Source organism: Neofelis nebulosa, chromosome 4 (assembly GCF_028018385.1).
Source record: "Neofelis nebulosa isolate mNeoNeb1 chromosome 4, mNeoNeb1.pri, whole genome shotgun sequence".
Lineage (NCBI taxonomy): Eukaryota > Metazoa > Chordata > Mammalia > Carnivora > Felidae > Neofelis > Neofelis nebulosa.
Genome location: NC_080785.1, coordinates 104,773,913 through 104,799,330, shown reverse-complemented (window position 1 = coordinate 104,799,330; position 25,418 = coordinate 104,773,913). Strand labels below are relative to the sequence as shown.

Here is a 25,418-nt window from a genome sequence, read left to right as displayed (position 1 = left end):
TCTTTCCAACTAGTGGCCCCAGCAATGGGACAAGGACACTACGCCCTCTGGCTGACAGCACCTCCGCCTTGTCTCAGGGCCCTGAAGGCACATGGCTGGGCGCCCCGGATTCCCGACACCTGCCCAGGTTCCCATCTCCAACAGGAGCCCGGTTGGTTCTGGCGGATGCCGGGCCCTGCCTTGCCCCCCGGGGCCAGCCTCCGGTGAAGGAGCCTCCCTGGGCTGCACAAACAGCTTCTTTCTTTGCACAAGAACACAACCCACCTGTTCCTCTCACTCTGGCCCAAACTTCAGATCACGAGAGCCTGGCAGGTGTTACTCTGTAAAAGAGGAAATCTCTTTTCTTAGTTTTTTAAGGCAAATTGTTCTATCATCATGGTTATTATTATTATTGTTGCTGTTGTTGTTGTTTCAGTTTTTCGCCGATTTTAGCAAATAAGATTCCCTTTGAATGTTAGGGCACTGTTTACCTCTTCTTCTGTTTTTCTTATGAAGAAACACACGTTTTCTTTTCTTGTCACGCAAACAGGGGTTGTGTGCAGTCTACAAATGCCGATGATGTTGACAACCCCTTTGGAGACATCACATCTCTCGCCAAGCCTCGGGGCTCCAGGATTCTTTATACAAACACAAGTCGGTGAGTTCCACTTGTAATTACTCCCCTTATAGTGCCATTTGGGGTGAAACATGGTGATGGGCTTTATCATAAATGAGGGAATACAAGATGGCCTGCCATCGAATGTAGTTTAAGAAGAAAGACGCCTGCTGTCCCAAAAGAAACGTAGCTCCCCACAAATGAGATCATAATTCTGTGCACTGACGGACCAGGGTGCCTTGATGCACAATAATGTAATATATCTAATATTCCATGTTTTGCATGCATGTAAAAAATATATTCACATAAGCTATAAAGACATTTCATATATTATAAAATTTAAATATTTTATAAATATAAATTTTATATATTTTATATATTTTAAATATTTTGTATATTTAAAATTTATATATTTCATAATATATAAAATATTATATATGGTATAAGTATATTATTTCATCTATATTTTATAATATACAAATAATATATACAACAATATATTTTTCTATATAATATATAATATATAACTTATAACATGTAATATATATTATATATAAAAATTTAATTTGATATGATATAATATAATTTAAAAGTGATAATGTATAACTTATAATTTACGATATACAATATATTATACATAAGGATATAACATAAAGTTATAATATATAACTCATCATTTATAATATATTATATATGAAATTTATAAGATGACATATAACTTTATATATAAAACATATATCATATTATATAATATATTGTACATAGTATATATCTTATATAAAATAAATACAAAATATATTTAATATATAATATATAACTACATTTAATGTATACTATTTTAAGCTATATATATAATATGTTTATGTATAATCTATATATATATCTATATATATATAGATATATATATAGATAGATATATATCTATATATATATCTATATATATATACATATATATTTGCTTTCACCAATGGGAATATGGGGGCTCAGAGGTCAGTCACTTCCCTAGGACTCACCAGATACAGCTGAAAGTTGAAATCCTGTGCTCTTTTCATGAGCCACTGAGTTGCTGACTGACATGGATATTATCCCAGCAGTTTCTGCGGGGAGAGACAGACAAACTTGCAGATTTCATGCACAGCCAAAGTGTGAACTACGACAGTATTTTCAATGTTAATCGATTCCTTGTTTGTTTTTTAAACATCAGTTGCGCCCATGAGACAAACAAGTTGGATTTCGCACCAGCTGTCCTTGGAACTTACTGTTGCCGGTTAAATTTAAGCAATGCCGTCTCCCACAATGGTCTTAAATGTCCCTGTTACCTTTTCGGACTATGTAAAGTTTTTGACCACTTGGGCAAACTATGAAGTATGTTTCGAATCTAACTTTGGTGTTAAAATATAGTTGTGTAACTTACCTCACTTAACTCTCTACATAACACACCCAAAGGAAAAGGCAAAGGAGCCTGTAAAATGCTCCAGGCACTGTGTTAAGAACTGTGGTAACATAAAGATACAAAAGACAAAGACTTGGCCCTCACGTAGCTTAAGAATCTGAAGGGCAGATAAACGCTGTACACAAATAATTACGATAAAAAGCAGGATGAAAGAAGTCCCCCCAAAAGTTAGCTTAGCGTTTTCGAAGCTCAGTAGCACAGAGAGGTCACTTTCACTCGTGAGACACACGGGATGCGTGTGACGTCTGAGCTGAGTCTTGAGGAAGGATCAGTTGGTGTGATTCTTCCATAAATTTTGCAAGGGAGTTACTGCTATTAAACAGAGTAATTCTAAAGATTTTAAAAGGATATGAGGATGGAACCACCTTAAAAATATCCTACAGGTCTAAAGGTCTAAAGATTTATTTTGTTTTTTTCTTTTGAAATGTGCCTTTAAATTTTGCAACATTTTATGAGACATGCTGGCCAAAGAATCCAAACATATTCTCTTGGGTCATTCCTCCAAGAGAATGAAGAGGGGTTTGGCAAGCATTGTAAGAATTTGATGTAAAACATCCTATTTAGCCTGAATAACTTTGGGCCGGTCTACCTCGGCTTGCTGTGGATTTCTGTTTCTGAGGAAGTGAAATTAAGCGTGGCTCCCGGGAAAGAAATTGAAGACGTTAGTTGCACTTGTCCGATTTGGCCACTAGAGGGCCACCAGGCTCGCAAAGTTTGTTTCGAATCCGGTTTCCATGTTTAAGGTCCTCTTAACCTTTTAACACAAAGAAATGGTTTTCACTTTTATTATGAAATATTAATAGATACATAAATATGTAGTGTCATAGGTAACATATAAAGTGAAATAACAAATAAAAGTATGTGTTTTCCTGCCTCGCTAAAGAAATAGTATTTGACTATTTTAGTACTTTACTAATGACTTCTAAGCCATGTGTGGGTGCCTCCCAGCCTCACCAACCAGATCCCGCTTCCCAACCCAGAAGCCACGAGTCTGTGCTTTTCCTTACTTTGTTTTGTAGTTTTACTACATACATGTAGATGTCTAAACAAAATATATTTTTTTACGTTTTATTTATTTATTTTGAGAGAGAGAGAGAGAGAGACCCCATGCAAGGGAGGGGCAGAAAGAAGGAGATGGAGAATCCCACTGTCAGCACGGATCCCGACATAGGGCTTGAACTCACGAACCCTGAGATCATGACCTAAGCCAAGATCAAGAGTCAGATACCTAACCGACTGAGCCACCCAGGTGCCCCATAAAACATTTTGTTGATGTTACGATACCGCATTGAGCCGAAAGGCAATTCAATATGATGCCATTTGCATAAAATCCAAAACCCAGAAACACATAAACTTACTAACTTTGTGCTAAGGAGAGGATGTGGAAGCGCCGTCCTATTCAAAAGCAAGTATCACTCTTCCTTTACTTTCTCATCATAAACATTCTTAAAGAAAAATGTCTTCCTGATATTATTTTTAGGATTCTCCCCACAATTCATGATACTTAGTCATGGTGGAAATATGAAACCACGTTTCAGACAGTCAAGGCCACCGACTCCTAGTTCAGGTGGTTCCATTGCTGGCATCACCGATCTGCCAGAAAAGAGCAAAGGTTTGTCAAACTTCCCTCATTAATTGATTTTGTTTCCTGGCTACCAAGCCGTCTGACATGGCCGGGGTTTTCAAATTGCTGGTGATTGTACTCATCGTAAAAAAAAAAAAAAAAAAAAAAAAAAAAAAAAAAAAAAAAAAAAAAAAAAAAAGCTTAAAAGCTATTGTAGAACCAGATCTGATCATTACAGAAAAAAAAAAAATACAGAAAAATTAGTGATGATAAAAAATAGGACCAAACTGTCCTACAAAAGCATACTCGAAGCACATAACTATGGGCATGCTATGGAACAGCCTATCTGTGCGAAGTCAGGATCTAAAATCCAAAACCCTGCCCTTTCCTGAGAAAATGGAGAGAGCGGCTGGGAATGGGTTTGCAGTGGACCAGCTGTTGGAGCTCCTGGGGTACCCTGTCCTGCATCTCACCTGGTCCAGCCCCTTGTCTTACCAACAAGGAAACTGAGGCGCAGGGGAGGGGACACGCATGCCCTGGCGGGAGAGCCCACTGGAGAGGAGCTGGCCATGAACCCGTGCCTTCCGCCCCCACGCCTGATGCTTTCCGGACACCGCTGGCCTGTTTTCCTAAAGCAGCCAGGCACCCCCCACCGCCCCCCGACTGGGCTGTCTTCCACTAGGCTGTAATCCTTCATTTCAGAACTTTGCAGGGTTTCACATTTACTGTGCCTTCACCCAATCATCCCTGCGATGAAGCCTTTGCAAATAACAAGCACTTGTCCAAAATGGATCCCCAGGCAGGTGCTGGCCAAGGTCTGACATGGAAGAGGGTGTGTGTATGGGGGGGGGGGGGGCGGGTGGTGCCTTCCTGCCCGTTGCCGTGGCGTGTGGCACCTTTAACAAACAAAAAACCCCCAAAGCCTTACCACAATCCAGGTTAGAGAATGGGGCTATGAATAGTAGTTCCTTACGCTGGCCAGCCGACACTTCTGCCTTTTCGGAGGGCTTTCCCGTCTACGCTCTCATTTGATTTTCAAACTAGTGTGGGGAGGCCAGAGGTGTGCCAACAGGTTCTCTCCCCATTTCACAGATGAGGAGGCCGAGGCCTGAGTGCAGGATGTGAAAAAGCCACAGGTCAGTCATCTCGGGAGGGGCCAAGAGCAGATCCTTCTCACCCCCCACCCCCCCCCCCGGGCGAGCTCCGGGGGCGGGGGGGGGGGGCCTTCTTCCCACAAGGACACGCCCTCTGCCTCCGGGGAAGTAGCGGTTCCGGGGCTCCAGCCTGTGGACAAACGAAGCCTTCCGGCTGTTTCTGTGTCTGCTTCCATTTGGAGAGATTCGAAGACCAGAGAAAGAACAAGTATAGGCACTTGATGAGGATAATGATAAACCTACAGTTGCTGAACTGATCTTGGGGCCATGACGTGTTACGCTCTGAGAAACACGGCCCCGTGACCAAAATGATCCTGGTCCTTCAGCCGCCTTCTCTCAGCCCTCCCTGAGGGCCCAGCCTTGACCCTGCCCAGCCTCTGCCCCTCCTGCTGCACTGTGCCCCGCCCCCTACAGGGGAGCTACAGTCCCCTGACCACAGCACAGTGTGGCTCAGAGAGCTTCAGTTCAGTGGTCCAAGGTCACATGGCTGGGAGGGGCGGCCCTGAAGTTCACGGCCAGCCTCTCTGACCTCTGACCCTGTGCTGCCTTCTGTCTCCCTCTCACACGAACCCCCACCCCCGCCTTACTTTTCATCGGCGGTCTTTGCCCCACTCGGGTTTTTCCAACCTCTACATGTGCATTAAAAGTGTTCTCATTGATGCGAAAGCCATCAGGAATGGGCCTGGTTGATTTCTGCCTGGATGTGCGCCTGACACAGAACGGCTCTCAGGGCAAGATTGTCGGATCAATTTGAACTTGAACGTGCACCCACACCGTGAATAAATGCCCAGCAGCGGAAGGAAGCTGAGCTGTCCCGCCTGGGCTGGGGGCCCTGGGTGTGAGGGCACAGGGGCATCTCCCAGCAATCTGTCCGGGGCTCCTGGGTCCAGCTGGTTCTGCCACCTGCTACGACCCGGGACTTAGACTTTCTCTAAAACCTCACTTTCAGCATCCATACGATAGGCATGATCCTTAGGATCCACAACGCAGGGTCTGGCGAGAATTATGTCCGTTTGCACAAGCATTTAAAACACTGGCTGGGACACAGCGCGCACTCACGGGGCTTTGGTCCTGTCTGTGGACGGGGAAGAAGCTGTCTGCATGCTGAAATCCCAACCCACATACACCCTGCCTGTGTGCCACATACAACATGCTGTCCCTGCGTTTTCTTTATTTCCTGTTTAACTTTTAATTACACACCATCTGTGCTTTCTTTTCTAAGAGGCTCACTAAATTCCTTACGTTCTAAAATTATTTAATTTGTATTTTATCATGCCAGGTTGAGCCAAAGCAGTTAGTTGCAAACTTAAGCAATATAATTTCTTCACATGTGCCCGTTAATGGACAAAATCCAGGCTTATTCCGGGGTACTGAAGAAGGTGTTTAAAGGACCAGAAGTTGTGGAGAAAGATAAAAAAATGAAGACTTCTCTTATTTTTATTCTTTTTTGATTTTTTTAAATGTTTATTTAGTTTTAAGAGCAAGAGAGAGAGACAGAGCACAAGGCGGGAGGGGCAGAGAGAGAGGGAGACACAGAATCCGAAGCAGGCTCCAGGCTCCGAGCCGTCAGCACAGGGCCCGACGCGGGGCTCGAATTCACGAACTGTGAGATCATGACCTGAGCCCCCCAGGCGCCCCTCTACTTCTCTTATTTTTAAATGAGTTCCTGCTTTTCTCTGCTTTCCCTAAGTGGTGGAAGGGGGTCTTTGAACGTGGAACCAACCCAGAAGTCCACGCGAAAGCCTGCATAGTGTAGCACCTTGAATAGATGTCTCCTGCCCCTAGAAAATCATGTCACCTGTCAGCAGCAGGGCCGGGTCCCCCGGAGGCGACTCTATTCTTGCCAGAAGGTCAACATGTGGCACTCAAGGTGGGAAAAAAGTCCCCTTGTGATATCCCTGAAAAGGGGCAATTTGAGCAGATTTAGAAGCGGAGTGGGTGAGGACTTTCGTTTTCAAATATTTGGCAGTGTATTGAGCAGCTAAATTCTTTTCTTAAGCCTAAGCGGCTTCTCTTTAATTTAGCCTCCTGGCTCATGGTTTGTTGTTATTGGATGTGATGTAACGTAACATTATGTCATTATTATAATGTAATGTCTAATACCACTTGGCGTCAATAACCCGTGCGCCACAAGGCATGTATAGCTGTATGATGTTTTCTATCAAGTTCTTCTTTCGATTGACAAAACCGTTCCCTTCCATCTTTGACTTCTTAACTGCTCTAATGGAAGGGCTATGACTTTAGAGGCATTTCAATTCTGCAGGTGTTTTTAGGGGCAGTGGAAAAAAATATCTCACACAGAGGAAGGGGATTTCCTCTGTAACATGCATGGAAGCTTTAAAGAAGGTTTGGGGGAAAGACGTACGCATGAATAATTCTGCCTCGGTTTTTGCTACCTCTCCCTGACATACAGCTACTCTTGAAGAAAATTCCAGCAAATCCTAAAGGGCACTTCCTAGAATTTGGCAACACTGATTTGATCACCCAAGTCCCTCCAACAGACCTGAAAATGCAACTCTGAAATAGGGATTTCCAAACCTCCATGCACAGCTTATCTAGAATTATCTAGACAGATTTTGAAGATCCTGATTCCCAAGTCACCTCCCGCCCTCCCCCTCCACCCCGCACCAGTGAAATCAGAACGTCTGGGGGCTGGGAGTCAGGCATGGGTACCTTTGAAAAATCCCCGTGAGTTTCCAGTATGTGGGGACATTTGGAAACCACTGTCTGCACATCTATATAGCTGGCCTCTGCTGGATAAACCTCATAGGCTCCACCTACTGGGCTCCTATTTTAGAAATTTCTCATTGCTTTAAAATCTTGTATTTCAACTGAAATGAGTTGAGCCCCACCTAAGTGCTGAAGATCCTCTGGTTGCTTTCACATTCATTGAATCCCTTGAATCCTGGAGGAGCCTTAAAGAGGTGAATGGTGTCCTATCCCTGCTGCAGGTGACCGGGCTGGAGGGCTTCCCTCGCTGGAGGAAAATCTCACAGTTGGTTAAGGGGCACGTCAGGCTTGGAAGGGAGGCCTGGGTCCCCGTGGTTTTCCGTCACCTCATTTACCTAGTCTCCCAGGATCCAGTAACGTGTACGGTTTCTTCTGCTATTGCCATCGACGTAAATTCCCTTCACTCTGTTAGAGGGGAGATACCAAGGGGCCACACCACGACCCACGTCCAGGGGTTGGGGGGGACACCCAGCATCTGCAGTGGGAACCGCTACCTCGTCCCCACCAAACACATCTATAGCTGGCATCCTCACCCCGTCTCGTGGCGGAGGCACTAAGGCCCCGAGAGATCACGTCTCCGGTCCAGACCTGCGAGCCGATGGGCCGATTCCCCGGGTTCGAATCTGGGCCCTGACCCTCGGGCACACACCCGCGTCACCGCCCCCCCTCTCCGCCGTCTGCCCCCTCCCCTGCCACTGTAAGAAACAACGTCCCTGAAGCCCCGTGCTTTGAAAATTTTTCCTCAGGCAAATGGTTCCTGGACATCTCCTTTGGTTGATTGGGTTTGTGGGAAAGCCCCAGATGCAAGCAATGCGCCCGGAGGAACCGCTCCCTTGACTGGGACAGAGGCTCAGCATTGCATTGCGTCTGTGCGTCCATCTAGAATGAGGGACCGCGCCAACATCCTGTCATACTCTCAAAGGAGTGGCCCAGGGATGGGAAACGCCAGCTGCTGAGTGTGCAGAAGGGCAACCTGTTGTCTGGCCCTGTCCCTGCTCCCAGCACATCAGCGGTGGTGATCGTCCTCCCTCCCTTTAAGCCCTGAAAGGATGCTCGGAACTCCAGTCCACAAAGATCATGTTTGAGTGAGAGCCAAGGTTTGCACACAGTAGGTTCTTGCTCCTTGAAATACAGTTTATGTATTTATTTTTCAAATGTTTTATTTATTTTTGCAAGGGACAGAGAACACAAGTGGAGGAGGGGCAGAGAAAGAGGGACAGAGGATCTAAGTACAGACTCAGTACAGACTGAGTCTAAGTACAGACTGACAGCACAGAGCCTGACGCGGGGCTTGAACTCATGAACTGTGAGACCATGACCTGAGCTGAAGTTGGACACTTAACCAACTGAGCCACCCAGGCGCCCCCTTGAAATACAGTTTAAATTCCCTGTTGTCGGGGCGCCTGGGTGGCGCAGTCGGTTAAGCGTCCGACTTCAGCCAGGTCACGATCTCGCGGTCCGTGAGTTCGAGCCCCGCGTCAGGCTCTGGGCTGATGGCTCGGAGCCTGGAGCCTGTTTCCAATTCTGTGTCTCCCTCTCTCTCTGCCCCTCCCCCGTTCATGCTCTGTCTCTCTCTGTCCCAAAAATAAATAAAAAACGTTGAAAAAAAAATTAAAAAAAAAAAATAAATAAATTCCCTGTTGTCCCTCGCTCCTGAGGCCAAGGCCACAGGTCTTAAGCAGCAGGGGGGAACTAAACCCACACAGCCCCGCTCCAGCCTCACCTCTCCCTCAGCAAATAATTTACTTAAAGGCACTTGTGTGCAGGGGCACCTGGGTGGCCCAGCCGGTTAAGCGTCTGACTTCAGCTCAGGTCATGAAGTCAGGGATCATGAGTTCAAGCCCCACATCAGGCTCTGCGTTGGCAGCTCAGAGCCTGCTTGGGATTCTCTCTCTCCCTTTCTCTCTGCCCCTCCTCTGCTCACTCACCCTCTCTCTCAACATAAATTAAAGAAAACGAAATTACATGAAATCAGGAATGCAGTATAATAGTGACAAGAACATATTATTTTCAAATCACGGTCATGTGTCTCCTAGTGCTGGAGTCAGCATGACAGAGTCACGTGTGGGGCACAGGTTGGCTGTCCTGCAAAGAACCAACGTCTGCCTTCAACGGGAGACAGCTCGGCCGCGAATCACGTCTGTAAAATACATGCCAGTTCAAAGACTAGGAAAACACGGCTGGAAAGAAGTTTCTACGGTCCTAGAGTAGGGCCACTATGGGGGCATCTCCAAGTCAGCATTTCCTGTTTGCTGGCCTGATTTCCAGCACCTTCCTTTGCACCTTTCTACGTGGGTGCTGGTGACAAGGACTCGTTCACAAATGCCTGTTTTCATTCCCTCTCTCCCCCTCCCTTTTAACTCTTTCCTTCAGCTCTGCCAATATTCCAGGATACACCGGTAAGGTTCATTTCACAGCCAGCCACCCAGCAAATTCTGATATTCCATCAACGGCCCCATCGCCAGACTCAGGAGTGCACCGGTGAGTATTAAGTCCCATCACTCAGGGCGTTCAGAGACTCCGGGCGGGGCGGGGGAGGGTCCTCATTATGGTCGTTCCGCTAAAGAACAATTAACTACAAAGAGCAAATTTACATCAGGGTGTCAAATCCAAAAGACAGAAGAGTTCATTTCCCTGCTGTGGTGGCGAAAAGGAGCCCCGTAGGAAGACACTCCACCGCGTTAGGTAAACAGCAGGCCTGCCTCTTGGACTCACAGCTTTGCACACACACGACCCTCCTGCATCGACACCAGAACACGCCTGGGTGCATGGAACACACCCCGTGAGATGCACGTTCGCTTCCCCCGAATCGCCGCCTTCTGTTTCAGAAGAGACAACATTCTGTTGAAAGTCGACATACGGTTTTAAACACCGTTTCGCAAATTGAAAGCCGGAGACGTTAGATGGAAGGTTATCGCCAACCCCGTCATACGGAGCTGCCCGAGAGGAGCTGCGCGCTGCTGCTCGTTATGACTCAAATTTGAAAACATTTGATGGAAGTCCCTGCCTCGCAAACAAGATAACGGTTTTGAAAAATGCAAACTCAGAGGTCTTAACCAGGTCCAGTCGCTGGCTCCCGCAAAGAAATAAACTATCCCAGTAGGTCCCTGTGCATCCTGAAGGCGGAGGGCGGCGGTGCTCCCTCGCTACCCCCCAGAGGGTGCCTTTTCTCCTTTTGGTCTTAGCAAACATTTATTGGGCATCTGCTCTGGGCCCAGGCGCTGTTCGAGGCACTGAGCGCACGGGCTGAACAGACACGAGGCTCGCTTTCAGAACCTTATGTGCCGGTGTGACCGACGGAGGGCACAGACGCCCACAAGTCACTGGGGGAATAAGATGATTTCAGCAAGTGCAGTGAAGGAGAAAAGGCAGGGAGACCCCGTAGCCAGTGCCTGGACAGGGTGCTGATTTAGCTCGGCGGTCAGAGAGGGCTTTCTGAGGAGGTGACCCTCAGGTGGGAGTCCTCCCGGGTTTCTTACCTGTTCTGAAAGGCAGCAAGGGTAAGGGGACTCCTGGGCCCAGGTGGGCAGTTGGTATGGCTGTGTGCTAGTCCCCAGGAAGTCACAGGAGTTAGACCCAGTTTGCATGGAGCTCACGGGCTAGTGGTGAGCACCACAATCATGTCCCTGATGTGGGTGAGCTCTTCCTCTCCACCGGGCTACCCAAGTGCTTTGTGCTTAACTGACCCACCTCCCCAACCCAGAAAGCCTGTGAGGAAGATGCTCTTGTTTTCCTGTTTTACGGGTGAGGAAAGGGAGGCAGACACAAGGTTCTAGGCGAATTCTAGGAAGGCTTCATGGAGAAAGGGTTACTTTGGATGAGGGCCCTTGGTCCCATAGATATTTGGGGGGCCAGGCTGCGTGTGGCAAGGCGGGCTTCCTCCAGGGATCCCACACACAAAGGCCCTCACTACGCAACTGTGGACCACAGGAGAGCCTCGTGTGGCCCTGTGTCTGAGGCACCCAGATCATTCCACACCCTGTGCACAGGACCCGGTTCCTCAGGCAGGGACCAAGCGGGGGACGTGCCTGCTGACACAGGGCTTCCTCAACTGATCTAAATTCTGGGTTTGCTGATTGCTTAGGCTCTGGGCCATCTGACGAGATGCATTTTGAAGGAGGACATTGGCTTTCTAGGCTGGTGTTTTGCATCCAACCAGTTTTCTCTCAAGACACATTTTCAAAGGTCATAGGTCCAGTCGCAAAGGCAGGACTGACAGAAATTGAGACAATTAGTGTAATTTTATTTCACTGAAGGGCCCAAGGAAGCAATGCACAATTAAATGCATCCTAATGTCTGTCGTAAAGACGTAGCTCCCAGAAGGCTGGAAAAACACACCGTGTCTGAGCGGTTAATGATGGAGGAGAGGCCCGATGATGTTTTCCCAGGGCAATGCCAACCTTATTCATCTCTTGCCTTCTTCCTTCAGGATCCACCTTCTCTCCCCAAACGTCTCGGGCCGCATCCCTGACGCCCTGTTGGTATAGCATGTTTCCACAGCCACAGGATCTAGCTGTCCAGTGTTCTACTATGTCCCAAAGAAGTCTGTATTTCTTTTTTTATTTTTTTTAAAATGTTTATTTACCATTGAGAGACAGAGAGACACAGAGCATGAGCAGGGGAGGGGCAGACAGAGACGGAGATACAGAATCGGAAGCAGGCTCCAGGCTCTGAGTTGTCAGCACAGAGCATGACGGGGAGCTCGAACTCGCAAACTAGGAGATCATGACCCAAGCTGAAGTCAGACGCTTAGCCAACTGAGCCACCCAGGTGCCCTGAAGCCTGTATTTCTAAGTGGAAAACATCCTCCACTGTTACTGCTACTGTTATGACTATTTCTAGTGTTACCAGTGCTGCTCCTGCTGTTGCTAATGTTACTACTGCTGTTCCTACTTGAGAAAAGAACTTAAGTCTTCGGCCACACCCTCCAGCCCAGGTTTAGGCCCCTTGCTGACCCCCCGGGAAGCCCCCACACTCGCCCCCCATATCCTGCACACACACCACTGTCATCTTGCTGCCTCAGAGTGGGGACCAAGGACCCTCCGAGGCAGCTTCTCTGGGGTTCTTATTCTTGGGGTTCACAGAGGCTCTGGAGACACAGAGGCAGCACCCAAGGGTGACAAGGAAGCGACCAACTCCTGTTGGGCCAGGTGCCCAAATCTCCATCCCTGTGCCCACCCCTAATGGCTGCACCTGCAGGCACTGGGGCTTGGCAGTGAGGAAGCGGTGGGGTGCTCAGATTTTACAAAGCACTCTCTGGGGTGCCGGGTGGCTCAGTGGGTTAAGCATCTGACTCTTGATCTCTGCTCAAGCCCCATGTCAGGCTCTGCACTGACTGTGTAGAGCCTGCTTGGGATTCTCTCTCTCTCTGTCTCTCTCTCTCTCTCTCTCCCCCCTTCCCCCCCCCCTGAAAATAAATAAATAAGCATTGAAGAAATAAAAATAAATAAATGAAGTTAGAAAGCATTCTGTAACATGAGGAGGCACCCGTGATCAGAGAAAACCGGACCTTGGAGATTCTCCGTCATGAAATATGTCCTCTCAATTTTGTGACACCATATGTCCTGTAACTTTGCTAGAACTTTCTTGTGGAAGTGCGAGTCCGGGTCGGGTCTCTGATGAGTATCTTGAGAACTGAGTGAGCTGACTTCCTCCTGATGGCGTCTGCCTGACCCTCCGCGTCTTTTCTGTTGTTTCTGAGAGGCCGCATGCACACGGGCACGCGCTGGGCACCCCTGGACCCGGGCTCCGGCACGCACCCTCCCTGCCGGCCTGGAGCCCACCTCTGCCGCTGCCCCGTGGGCGCCTGCAGCCCACCCCCAGGCGAGCCGGTCCCCTGGCCTCTCCCCCACTCCCACATCAGAGCCTTTTCTCCCACCAGGGCCTCCATCTCCTTCCCCCTCCAAGACGAGTTCTTTCTTCCAAAAGCTTCATCCTTCCCTCGGAGCGCTTGGCCCTCTCTAGCCCTGCCCCCCCACTCTTGCTTGAGGAGAAACCCAGCCACCACTCCCCACCCCAGCTCCTCCCTCCACCCCGTCACCCCCTCCCCCCACCCCCGCCCCACCCCAGCCACCTCTGTGCTGTAGAAATCAAAGATGTCCTCTCTGAGCAGACATTTCTCTGACCTCCTTCCTCTCCCTTCTAAGCTTCTTTCGGAGGGAAACACCCAGTCTCCCTTTCCAGTCTGCCTCCCACACCCTCTCCACCCACTCTCCCTCACGCTCCTGCAGTCTGCATGCAGACATTGCCTGTCAACCAAAATGCACCTGCCCCCAGACAGCAGGCTGGTTAAGACCACCAGGAGAGGAGGGGCCGTGCACCCCTCGTGGTGCAGAGTTCCTGGTGGGAGACCATTGTGCCAGGTTGGGATTAAGTGAGCTAGGCCTTGAATGTCAATGCCAAGGGGCTGACATCCATGTGGTCCCAGGTTTTTTAACGGGTTTTGAGCCAGGTGTACAGGACCCCAGTTGCATTTTAGAGTGATATTGAGATGAGACGCAGAACAGCAAGGAGGGAGAGGAATGGGTGAGACTGAAGTGAGGGAGAGCGCAGGGGTGGATGAGACGGGGGTTGTGAATCTCCCATTCGGAGAGCATGAGAACGCACACAGGGGCTTCTCCTGCCCGCCGCTTCCATCACAGGGCAGCGTCCCCTGTGCGTTCCCTCATGCCGCAAGGCCACCTTCACAGAAGCTTGAGTTTGCACCCCAGCAGCCATTTTCCATGACACAATAAAAAACCATGACTTCACGATAATCATAGCGTGTTTTTTTTAAATTTTTTTTAATGTTTATTTATTTTTGAGACAGAGACAGAGCATGAACGGGGGAGGGGCAGAGAGAGAGGGAGACACAAAATCGGAAGCAGGCTCCAGGCTCTGAGCCATCAGCCCAGAGCCTGACGCGGGGCTCGAACTCACGAACCGTGAGATCGTGACCTGAGCTGAAGTCAGACATTCAAGCGACTGAGCCACCCAGGCGCCCCTATCATAGCATGTATTAAAAAGCCACTTTGGGTTGAGTTGCTGTGCGCTCTGTAACTTTTGCCACATATGAACACTGCATTCTGTGTGTGTGTGTGTGTGTGTGTGTGTGTGATTCAAACGGCAGCAAAAGTGACCCTGGCTGTATGCAGTCGTTCAAGAGAGTTGGCATGGCCTGTGTCCACCCTGGGAAGACCACCTCTGGGCATGAACAGTGATTGGGAAAGCATTGTTTGTGTAGCGTTCTATGTATTTAGTTATCTTCTTTTAATTCTTGCAACACAGAGAGCATTTTTCCCGCTGGGTAAATGAGCCAACGAAGACACATGTGAGGTTGAGCATGTCCTGTGAGAGCAGTCAGCTTAACCCTGCTGGCAGGGGGAAACCGAATCCCAGCCCTGCGTGTGGCCGGTCCCACCCTGCCCTGAGCCTCTCCCCACGAGCCCTGTGCCCTCCCACGCCGCTCTCCCTGTACCCCTTCTTCATCTACCAGCCTGCTTTCATCACAACCCACTTAACTCCTCCCTGACATAGACTGTGGGAGGGGAAGGTGGGGAGGACTTCCTTCCCCAGCCCAGAGAGGTGACTCTTCCTCTCTGTTCCCGTTGTCCCAGCCTCACCCGCACAGAAGCTTCGTGCTGTAACTTTTGATTACTTCCTTTTGACTACATTTTCTATATTCTTAGCACCTACTGTAATTCTAGGCACAGAGTAGACTTTCAGTCGATGAAACTGATTGCAATGTTACGCACATAATGCAATAAATGAAACCGAAGGCAAATAAAGGAAATAAACGAAACGATGCACACAAGAATGAATCATTCCCAGTCTCCGTGTGCTCTCCTGACCCTCATTCTCCACCCTGAACATGTGTCTCACTGGAAAATAAATAAGGTTATGTGTTTTCATGTTTATCGTATGGGTCATTTTCTTTCTTTTTTTTTCCCCTGCCACCCTGTCACAGCATCTTACGGAAAGAAATGGCAGTTGACCTCTTCCGTCACCAGGCACCACTGTCTCGAATGGTCACAACTGTAAAACCCTACAATCCCTTCAATAAGAAGGACAAGGAAAGTGTAGGCTACTGACAAATGCCTGCCCTCTGAATGGGACTTACAATCTTCAGCCTTGGGGAGGCACTGTGCATGGTGCAATGGGGAAATAAAAAAAACCCAGGCATGTTCTGGGTGTGTCTGTAGAGGTCTGATGAAGTCTGGTGTTCTTTTCTGCCTGAGGCAGAGTGTCCTGGACCCCAACCTCAGTTCTTTGCCTGACCGGGGCTTGGAATGCCACCACTCCATGACGGCAGCCAAGGTTTTCGGGAAGCCATCAGTAGCAATGGTTCTATTTCTAGAAGATTCCTCTTTAGAGTTGGAATGCCAGGCCTACCTAGAGGGTTCATGTCTTGACCAAGTTAATGCAGTGATTGTAACTGTAGAGCATAGATCACAAAGTTGGTTACCATAGACTATCCAATCAAAACCCCATATGTTCTGAATGGGAAAACTGAGTGGCTGGGAGAGAAAGTGGGGGTGTTCCTTCCATAGAGGGCATCACACGGGGGCAAGATCTAGGGTAAAGGACAAAACCATCCCTTGCCTGGCTGTTGTGTTTCTCTTTCAGGAAAAAAGAAGCAGGGGCACCTGGGTGGCTCAGTCGGTTAAGCGTCTGACTTCGGCTCAGGTCATGATCTCGTGGTTTGTGAGTCCGAGCCCCACGTCGGGCTCTGTGCTGAAAGCTTGGAGCCTGGAGCCTGCTTCCGATTCTGTGTCTCCCTCTCTCTCTGCCCTCCCCAACTTGTGCTCTGTCTCTCTCTATCAAAAATAAATAAAATGCAAAAAAAAAAAAAAACATTTATAAAGAAAGAGAAAAAGAAAAAAAGCATCCCCGCAGGCTCCATGAGGCCCAAGGGATAGCAGTGACCAGTCCCATCCACTTTAGGGTCGGTGTGTGGACCTTGGCCAGACAGAGCACCAGCTCCAGAATCACTCAAGGGTGAATGTGGGCCATACAGGACCCCTCCAGCCTCCCAAATGTAGTTTTACTGGTATACATGTAAAGTTTATTTATATCTGCCTACCCATATCCATAGGTCCTGTCAAGAGTTTACAACGTGCTCTCTCAAATCTTAGCTCATTTGACCCCACAACCCCCCGAAGCAGGCATTTTACAAATACCTTGCTACTTGATGAAACAAACAGAAACAGAAAAAAGGCGGTGGCGGGGGAGAGTTCACCCTATGTTCCTAGGCTTTTCAGAAGGATTTTTCAGGGTTTCTTCCTGCTTTCTTCTTCCAAGGGCTTCCAAGAGACAGCATGTCAAGCAAACATGTATAAGCTCTGCTCATTCCTTTGAAAAAGGGCAAAATTGGCTGTTTTTGTTTGGGGACGGGGTATTGCCTCAGTCGACCTCCACAGATCTGGATGTTGGCTCCCCAGACCCTCTGTATGAGCTGCTGTTCCTTCCAGAACAGGCAGGAAGGCACGTGTCCATTTGTCCTGGGAAGTTGACTTGCTTTCACAGAAAAGGAATGACTTCACCTGAACCTAATCTTGTGGCCTAATTATTCTCAGAACAAGCAATTCTGTTTGAAAAAAAATCAGACCAAAACAGAAATCTTCATCTCTGGAAGATTCTCACCCAAACACAAATGGGAAGGATTAGCCCTGTCCAGGAAAAAGATTAATGCAGGTACCAGAGATTACGTTTTGTGGTAAACATCCCTGGCAGGCCACTTTGTCATGAGGCGTTATCGCTCAAAGTCTGAGGCACCTGTTTGTTCTTCTGGGCTTTTCTATGGCAGAGCACCAGTGGCACCTGATCTTGGCATTCTGCAGGCTACGATAACCATTTCCATCCTCTACAGTGCAGGTAACCGGACACCTATCAGAGCGCCGAGCACCTTCCAAGCTGCTTCTAGAATGATGCTGGCTTTGTCCGCAGCATCTTCAGGCAACAGCCAGCACGAGAGATGAGGAAGCACTTCTATTTGCACAAAAACTAGCTCAGTCTGCTTTCTCATGAAGACAATTAAAATCCTGCTCACCACAGATCTATAATCCCAGGCCGACATAGAAATACCAGCTGCTAGAAACTCCTGGCCTGTGCTTGTGAAGGTAAGTTGTATTATTTGGGTTTCCCTGGTCAGAGTTCAGTGGAAACTCATAAAAATCAAGGGCAATGGCTTCAGGGATAGTCACCTGCTCTTCAAGATCTGAACTCTGGTCTTGGATTATTCTGATGCACTGGGAGCCAACATATCTACACCTGCTTAGATGAGCCGTTTCCCTTTGCTCCCTTCCTTACAGCACAGGATGCCCTACATTACTCTCTTGGCTTTTATCTATCCCCAGGGATGGACCAAACACAGAGAACCTTGAAGTTTCCATAAAACTTAGGTGGCAGAGAATGTTCAAAAAATTTTAAATCTTTCACCCATAACAGAAAATGCATGCTAAAATGCGTATTTTAGAAGAAAAGGATATGACAATTATAAAATATTATAAATACATTACTCAAGCTCGATAATATGAAAAGTATGATACCCATGATAGAGGAGAGGAAATCTAGAAACAAATGGATAAAGAAATTATGTTAACCCCCCGAGTACAGGATATATTTGTTTGGATAGATGATATTGAGACAACTATATAGAATCAAAACAGAAAAATAGATCCATCCAGGTCCCACCCATAAGTCAAAAGTAAGTTGGGCCCATAAATCAAAAATAGAGCTTCAAATGGGTAATTTACAGCTTCAGATTACCTGGAATTTCAGGAGAATTGGTTTATTAGGTGGAGGAAAATTTTTCCAAAGACCACTGAAGCCAGAAATTATGAAGAAAAAAAATAACTACTTTAACTTAAAAAAACAACACCAAAATCTTTTTAAGAAAAACTTGTTGACAAAATATGTCAGACAAAATTTCATATCCTCACTGTAAAAACAGTCCATGTTTGGGGAATGAAAAAGACTACACCAATAGAAACAAGGCAACCAAGGCAAAAGACATTAACAAGTACGTTAAAAAAATAAGAACTATAAATGGCGGGGTGCCTGGGTGGCTCAGTCAACCAAGCGTCAGACTCTTGATTTTGGCTCAGGTCATGATCTCACGGTTTGTGGGATTGAGCCCCACGTCAGGCTCTGCGCTGACAGTACGGAGCCTGCTTGGGATTCTCTCTCTCCCTCTCTCTCTGCCCCTCTCCTGCTCACACACTCTCTCTCCCTCTCGAAATAAGTAAACAGTAAGAAGAAAAGAAACATAAATGGCCAATGGACAAAGAAATATTGACCCTTCAGGAGTATTAGAGAAATGTGGTATTTCATTTTCCACCCACGGATCAGTACTGGTAAGAAAAGACCCATAGCTTTGTTTTCTGTAAGTAGGATTTGACAAAGCTAAGCCCCTCTCCAGAGGGCCCTCGGCAAGATGTTTCCAGAGTTTTCCAAGTGGCCAAGGTTCAAACTCAGCAATTTTCCTTTTAGGATTTTGTCAAGCAAGTAATTACGCCAGTGAGCAAATATGTTTATATAAAGAAATTGAAAGTGTGGCAACTTATGACAGAGAAGAATTAGAAACAACTTAATACCAATTGAGAGAAAATTTAATAAATTGTGCTACATGAATAAACTAAATATATGTGTTAAAAAGACAGTGGACGTCTATATTATCATGGAAAGATATACATGCAATTATTGGTACCTGTAAAAAGCAGATTTTACAGAAGGGCGCCTGGGTGGCTCAGTCGTTTAAGCGTCCGACACTTGATTTCAGTTCAGGTCATGGTCTTGCGGTCCATGGTCTGAGCCCCACGTTGGGCTTTGTGCTGACAGCTTGGAGCCTGCTTGTATTCTCTCTCTCTCTCTCTCTCTCTCTCTCTCTCTCTGCCTCTCCCCCACTCACGCTCTCTCTCTCTCTCATAAATAAACAGTAATAAATAATTTTAAAAGCATATTTTACAATAGTACATATTTAATTATCTCATTTTCATTTCAAATGGCTATGCGGAATAATGTGGGGAGATGTAAAACACATTAGTAGTAATTCTGTATTTTTATACTGTTGTAGTGACATGTGTTTCTTTAAAACTGGAAAATTGGAAAAGTTGTAAGACCCTATCCCTAAAACTCTCCAAAACCCCTTAAAACAGAAACTGTGAGAATTTTTCCTTTATGAATTTAGTACCAGGAAGATATTTGTCCCTCCTGCAGAACTGGTGTCCGAGTAGGAGAATTATGTAAGCCACCTACCTCAACCTTTTCTAAAATTTGGTGGTTTGTCATATAGGTAGGTGTGAAATTACATAGTTACCCTAAATGGAAATGCTAAAATGGAAAGTGCTTCCATTTTCCCATGTCTGCCAGGAAGCCCAAGGCCGAATTCAATCAGTAGATTAACTCAGAGATGCTGACAAATTCAAGTCAGGGTTCCACGTTCAAAACCGAGAGCCGAAGGAGCCTCCTGAGTCATTCTGGGACGTGCTGCCGTCTGAGAACCTGACTCCGTACCTGCTTTTTCCCCTCGCCACAGAGTTTCAGATTTTCCTGTTTCGATTATAAGATCCCCCTGATATTAGGAGATGCCTAACCCTTGGGGGAAATCGATAGGTCACAGATCACATTAGACATGCTTAATGTGTTTCTCGTTAGTGTTTCCCCGCACCAGAGGGAGCACTGACCCATGGAAGGAAAACCCACGCCTGGGCAGTGCAGTGAAAACTACCCCACTGTCTTCGTGGTCCATCACCCTCCCGCCCTGATGCTGCTGGGAGGAGGTTGTCACCAGGAGAGGTGCCGATTACCTGGTGGAGGCCTAAACTGACCACCCAGGATTATGTTGTAATAAATGAAAATTTTCTTTTTAAAAACATTTTTAAGTTTATTTATTTATTTTGAGAGAGACAGTGGGAGTGGGGGGGGAGGGGCAGAGAGAGAGAGGGAGAGAGAGAATCCCAGGCAGGCTCCGCGATGCCAGCCCAGAGGAGCCTGACGTGGGGCTGGAAGCCACAAAACCATGAGATCATGACCTGAGCCGAGACCAAGAGCTGAATGCGTAACCGACTGAGCCACCCAGGCACCCCTAAATGAAAATTTTCTAAATGAGCTCTACTTGTTCCCTTTAGTCTAGGCCAGACCGAATTATTCTCATCTCTGGGAATCACAGAGTTCTGCATTATAATCAATACACCGCTAAAGAAGAAACCTGCTAAATAGTTACAATTAACTGGGGTGCCTGGGTGGCTCAGTAGGTTAAGCGTCGGTCTTGGGCTCAGGTTATGATCTCTCAGGTCATGAGGTCTGGCCCCGTGTCGGGCTCAAGAGATCAGAGCTTGGAGCCCCCTTTGGATTCTGTGTCTCCTTCTCTCTCTGCCCCTCCCCCACTCACACTCTGTCTCTCTCTCTCTCAAAATACAAATATTAAAAAAGTAAATAAATAAATAGTTACAATTAACTAAGGGACCAGTGTGTTTCTCTGCAAAACATATTTTCAGGATCAATTTTCAATTTTAATTTTAATTAATTTGTTTTTTAAAGTTAATTTATTTATTTTGAGAGAGTGTGTGGGGAAGGGCAGGGAGAGAGGGAGAGAGAGAGAGAGAGAGAGAGAGAATCCTAAGCAGGGTCCTCGCTGCCAGTGCAGAGCTCGACTTGTGGCTTGAACTCACAAACCGTGAGATCACGACCTGAGCTTAGCCAACTGAGCCACCCAGGCGCCCCAGCATCAATTTTCTAAACATCTGCTTCGAAGGCGGTGTTTTCTCATTTCCAGTCTCAGCGAAGAAGGTTTCAGAATCAGCCTGAATGGGCTCCAAGTCTCAGCTCCCACACTCTCCAGGTGACCCCTCCCTGCCCCGAGACATAGCTTCTGAGAAGAAAAGGACAGCAGCCCGACAGACCCATTTTCCTGACTTTGTGTTCATGGCAAATCCTTGTGCTTTCTATCTAGATGCTCTACTGCGGTCTTCTCGAAGCACTTGTATGTTTTCCTTCTGGCTGGTTTTGAACATGCTCACAAGTGCCCTCTGCAGAGCACATCCCATCTTTCAAAGCTGGTTCCTCACACTCTAGAGAAAACCAACACTGAAAGGTCGTGCCGCCCTGTTCACGGGACCCGCTGGTCATGATGAACAGGAAGAGGCTGTTTTCCTGTGCCGCCCACCCAGAGTGGGTCTCCGGGGCAAACCCCACAGCTTCTACTTTGTCAACCGTAAATGAAAACAGCTTTACCGCCTCGCTTTCACACTTTGGACATAAAAGCCATGAAGTGTCAGTAGAAATCTATGTTTCCAGTGTTGGCAGACTGTTTTCATGTGTCTTTTGTGGGCAGCGCCACAAGATACAACATAGAGGAGGCTCGTCAATGTGCTGGGGGGTACAGAGGGGGCCGGTGCGGGGTCCCCGGGGTTGTAAGGTCCTTGGCAGGAAGTGTCCAGGGGGTCTTCAGGGAAGATCGATGTTGGGAGGGGGGGTGATCCAGGTCTAGGCAGGCCCCCAGGCAGGGTTGGGAGCTTCCGTGCAGGTCAAAGCAGGGCCAGGGAAAACCCAGTCAGACGAACTGGAAAGAGGAGGTCCTGGAACCATGTGGCATAATTTCTGCAGATGAGAGAGTCCAAACCCAAACTGGCATGTTGGGTAAACACCCCCAGCATTTAATGGTTTAGGGCCACTTGAATATACTCAATTACTTAAGATGACAAAGGCAGCAAAAATCTTCCCTGAGAGGGTTACTAAGTCACTGCGCTTCGAGCCAGGGGTCTTGTGGGTCCTTCCTGAGATGGCTATGAGGCCACTGTGAGCCATGGCAGATGCCACATTCAGACATTGGAGGAAGACTAAGAGGGCAAGATCCACAACTGCTTTTGATGCCAGAGGGGGAGGATGCAGACTGGTTTCTAAGGGAACAACAGTCCTTCTGTCCTCTCTGCTCTCCGTTTTTCTGGGTGGTGTGGCCTCCACTTGGGCTCAGCTCTAGGGGCTTCCATCCACTTTACACTGGACTCTGCCCACAACGTGGACCTGGTGGGAGAAAATGCTGGCACTCAACGACCTGGGAGGAGGTTCACGGTTCTAAACATCGACCATGTTTCGAGGGCAGATTTGGACCTATGAGGTACTAACCTCCATGACCAACACCAATGCAAATGGAGGGGCATTCAGCCTCAAAGCCAGTGACATGCTCAAGCTAGCATGCCCCGTGGCAATACAGCTGCCTGGCACTCTGACAGATGGCTTTCTGCTCTCACCTTTATTGTCATCTAGATACACACTAAATGTATAATCCTTTAAAAACTCAAGTAAATTACCTAAAATAATCTAGAATTTAAAGGTATTTAAAGTGCTACAGCAAATCAGAATCTGAATCCTTGTATGAAAATATTGGAATCTATCTATCTATCTATCTATCTACCCATGCATCTGTCCGTTTATCCATCCATCCATCCATCCATCCATCCATCCATCCACCCACCCACCCATCTGTCTGTTTATCTGTCCATCCATCCATCCATCCATCCATCCATCCATAAGTGCATCTGTCTATCATCTATCTATCTACTAGCTATCTAATCTATCACCTACCCATCCATCCATCCATAAGTGCAACTATTATCTATCTATCTATCTATCTATCTATCTATCTATCTATCAGCTGTCTAATCTATCACCTACCCATCTATCCATCCATCCATCCATCCATCCCATCCATGTATCTATAATCATTCTACTTAAACTTTACAGGTTCCCTTGACTTTCTCTTTCCTTTAGGAAAAGACTTATCTCTCCTAATTTGCTCATCAAATGAGGGTCAGTAATATGTTTTTAGGTTATTGGTTTTCTGGGTTTTGCTATTTAAAAGAATATGTCTCAACTGCCATCTAGTAAAGGTCACGGAAATATTAACATACTTCTAAGACAAGAGGACCAAAAGGCTCAGCTTTCAACATAAGTTAAAGTGTGGTGTTGCAAATTGCAGAAAACCAGTGGCCTGTATCTCTCCAAGGATTATTTCATAATGAATTTACCAGTTGAGAAATAAAAGGACCTCTCTGGAGTCAGCCTTATACACATAGCAGTGAAATACACACAGGGACTGTGGACTTTCAAGGAAGCTTCTGAGAACAAGGGGACAGGTGAGTGATGTCCACACACCCTGGGGGTTAAGCGGTGGCCCCAAATGATCTGGACCTTACTCACAGCCCAGGGACACGGCAAAATCATTTCCTGCAGGAGCATGTGAGGAAGAAGAGCTTGCAAGGTGCATGGCGGGTTAGCAGGTGTGGGGTGTGCCCTACTCCCCGTGTTCTGGAGGGGAAGTCTGGCGGAGACACCCCCACATGTGATTCCTGTCAGCAGACACAGATGGGGCTCCATGTCACCGAGGGAGGTCTGGCCGCTGCCTGTTTGGGTGGCTCTGATCTTTTATGCAGTGAAGTCAGCTCATGGCTCTACAGAACAGTGGGGGAGCCCTCCAGCCCCTCCAACCAGAGCCTGGGGTCTATAAAGTCCTGTGTGGGAGGCTTCGCCATGCCCCCAAATGCCAGGATGTCCCTGGAGAAGGAACCAAGAGCTCAGGAGTAGACATCATTGAACCATGGAGGTGAGACCTCCTGGTATTTTTCCAAAGCACAGGGATCTTTGCAAAGCCCTGTGCCTCTTTTGCTTAAAAGGTGACACTAGCTAAGGTAGGGAGTGATGCTGTTCATGTGGACTGTGGCTTGACCATAGCTTCTTTGATTTCTTTATGGTTTGTCCTTGAGGGTGCCTGGAGTCTTGGGCTCCTGGAAGAAGGTTCTACTCTTCAGAGAAAGCTTCAGCCCCTTCCTTCCTCCCAGGCCCTCTAGAGATGTGGCCTTTCCATCAGAAGCACCTCTTGGGAGGAAGTTGCTCACTTTAACTTCCTGCCTGAGGAGAAAGCAGTGGGTGCTGAAGCAGAGGGTTACAGGGAGAGGCAGGACAGGGACTTCACAGGGGTAAACAGGGAGAAGCCGTTCGTGTATGGAGGGACCCCAAATTCCCACCACTGCCCTTTCTGGGGTCTGGCCGCTGAATGTGGGACCAGGGTATTTGATTACTCTTGGTCAAAGCTTTCTTCTCATTTGGAATATTTATCTTCCTAATTCTCTAACTTTCTAAAGTCACATGGATGTCCCATGAAGACTGTGACCTCTTCCCTTAGAAAGGGGGGTTGTATGCTTTGGCCCTACTCTTGTAGCCGACTCATGGGCCTGTGTTGAAGTCATTGTCCCCTCAAGTGCAGGTTGGGGAGATACACAGACTCCTGCACTTACCTTGACTTATGGCAGGAGATTTATGCCCTTGATGCTCTCCCATTTCATATTAGAAAAATGTTGGGTTGTTGAGGACGTTCAAGGAGAGAACATACATAAATACCGGACACATTAGAGACACTCGATACGTAATGACACCATTATTATTAAAAATAGCATTCCTCTGAAACAGATCATGGCTCCCCTTCTTCTGCTGTATGTGCTATCCATGTAATAAGCACCTGTGCCCTATGTCCTATGGCCCCTGACCCTGTTCAACCTCAGTCAGTCTTGATGAGCCAGTGACACCATGACTCACCCATGTGACAAGGCCAGAAGCTGAGAGTCATCCTACATCTACTTTGTTTTTTTTTTTTTTTTTCAACGTTTTTTATTTATTTATTTTTGGGACAGAGAGAGACAGAGCATGAACGGGGGAGGGGCAGAGAGAGAGGGAGACACAGAATCGGAAACAGGCTCCAGGCTCCGAGCCATCAGCCCAGAGCCTGACGCGGGGCTCGAACTCACGGACCGCGAGATCGTGACCTGGCTGAAGTCGGACGCTTAACCGACTGCGCCACCCAGGCGCCCCTCCTACATCTACTTTGGATTCTACTTTGTCTCTCTATCAATGTAGCTGTCAAATAAGTCCCCTTACTTCTGTGACTCCTGA

The 25,418-nt window shown here is 47.4% G+C and overlaps 1 protein-coding gene across 3 annotated transcripts in view; it reads left to right on the top strand.

Moving 5' to 3' along the window:
* The window catches only part of SPMIP7 (sperm microtubule inner protein 7), a 62,488-nt gene extending 40,752 nt beyond the window's left edge, over window positions 1-21,736 (top strand). The window contains exons 7-10 of one of the 3 annotated variants that reach the window (XR_009260625.1): window positions 530-637; window positions 9,870-9,977; window positions 17,344-17,593; window positions 21,427-21,736. Coding sequence is in view for 2 of the 3 variants with exons in the window: in XM_058725580.1 (XP_058581563.1) it covers window positions 530-637; window positions 9,870-9,977; window positions 10,214-10,364 (367 nt within the window). In the remaining variant the exon portion in view is untranslated. Of the gene's footprint in view, window positions 1-529; window positions 638-9,869; window positions 9,978-10,213; window positions 11,082-15,441; window positions 15,678-17,343; window positions 17,594-21,426 lie in introns of those variants that run through there. The other 2 variants (XM_058725581.1, XM_058725580.1) reach the window with 2 other exon arrangements.
* The last annotated feature ends 3,682 nt before the right edge of the window (window positions 21,737-25,418 follow it).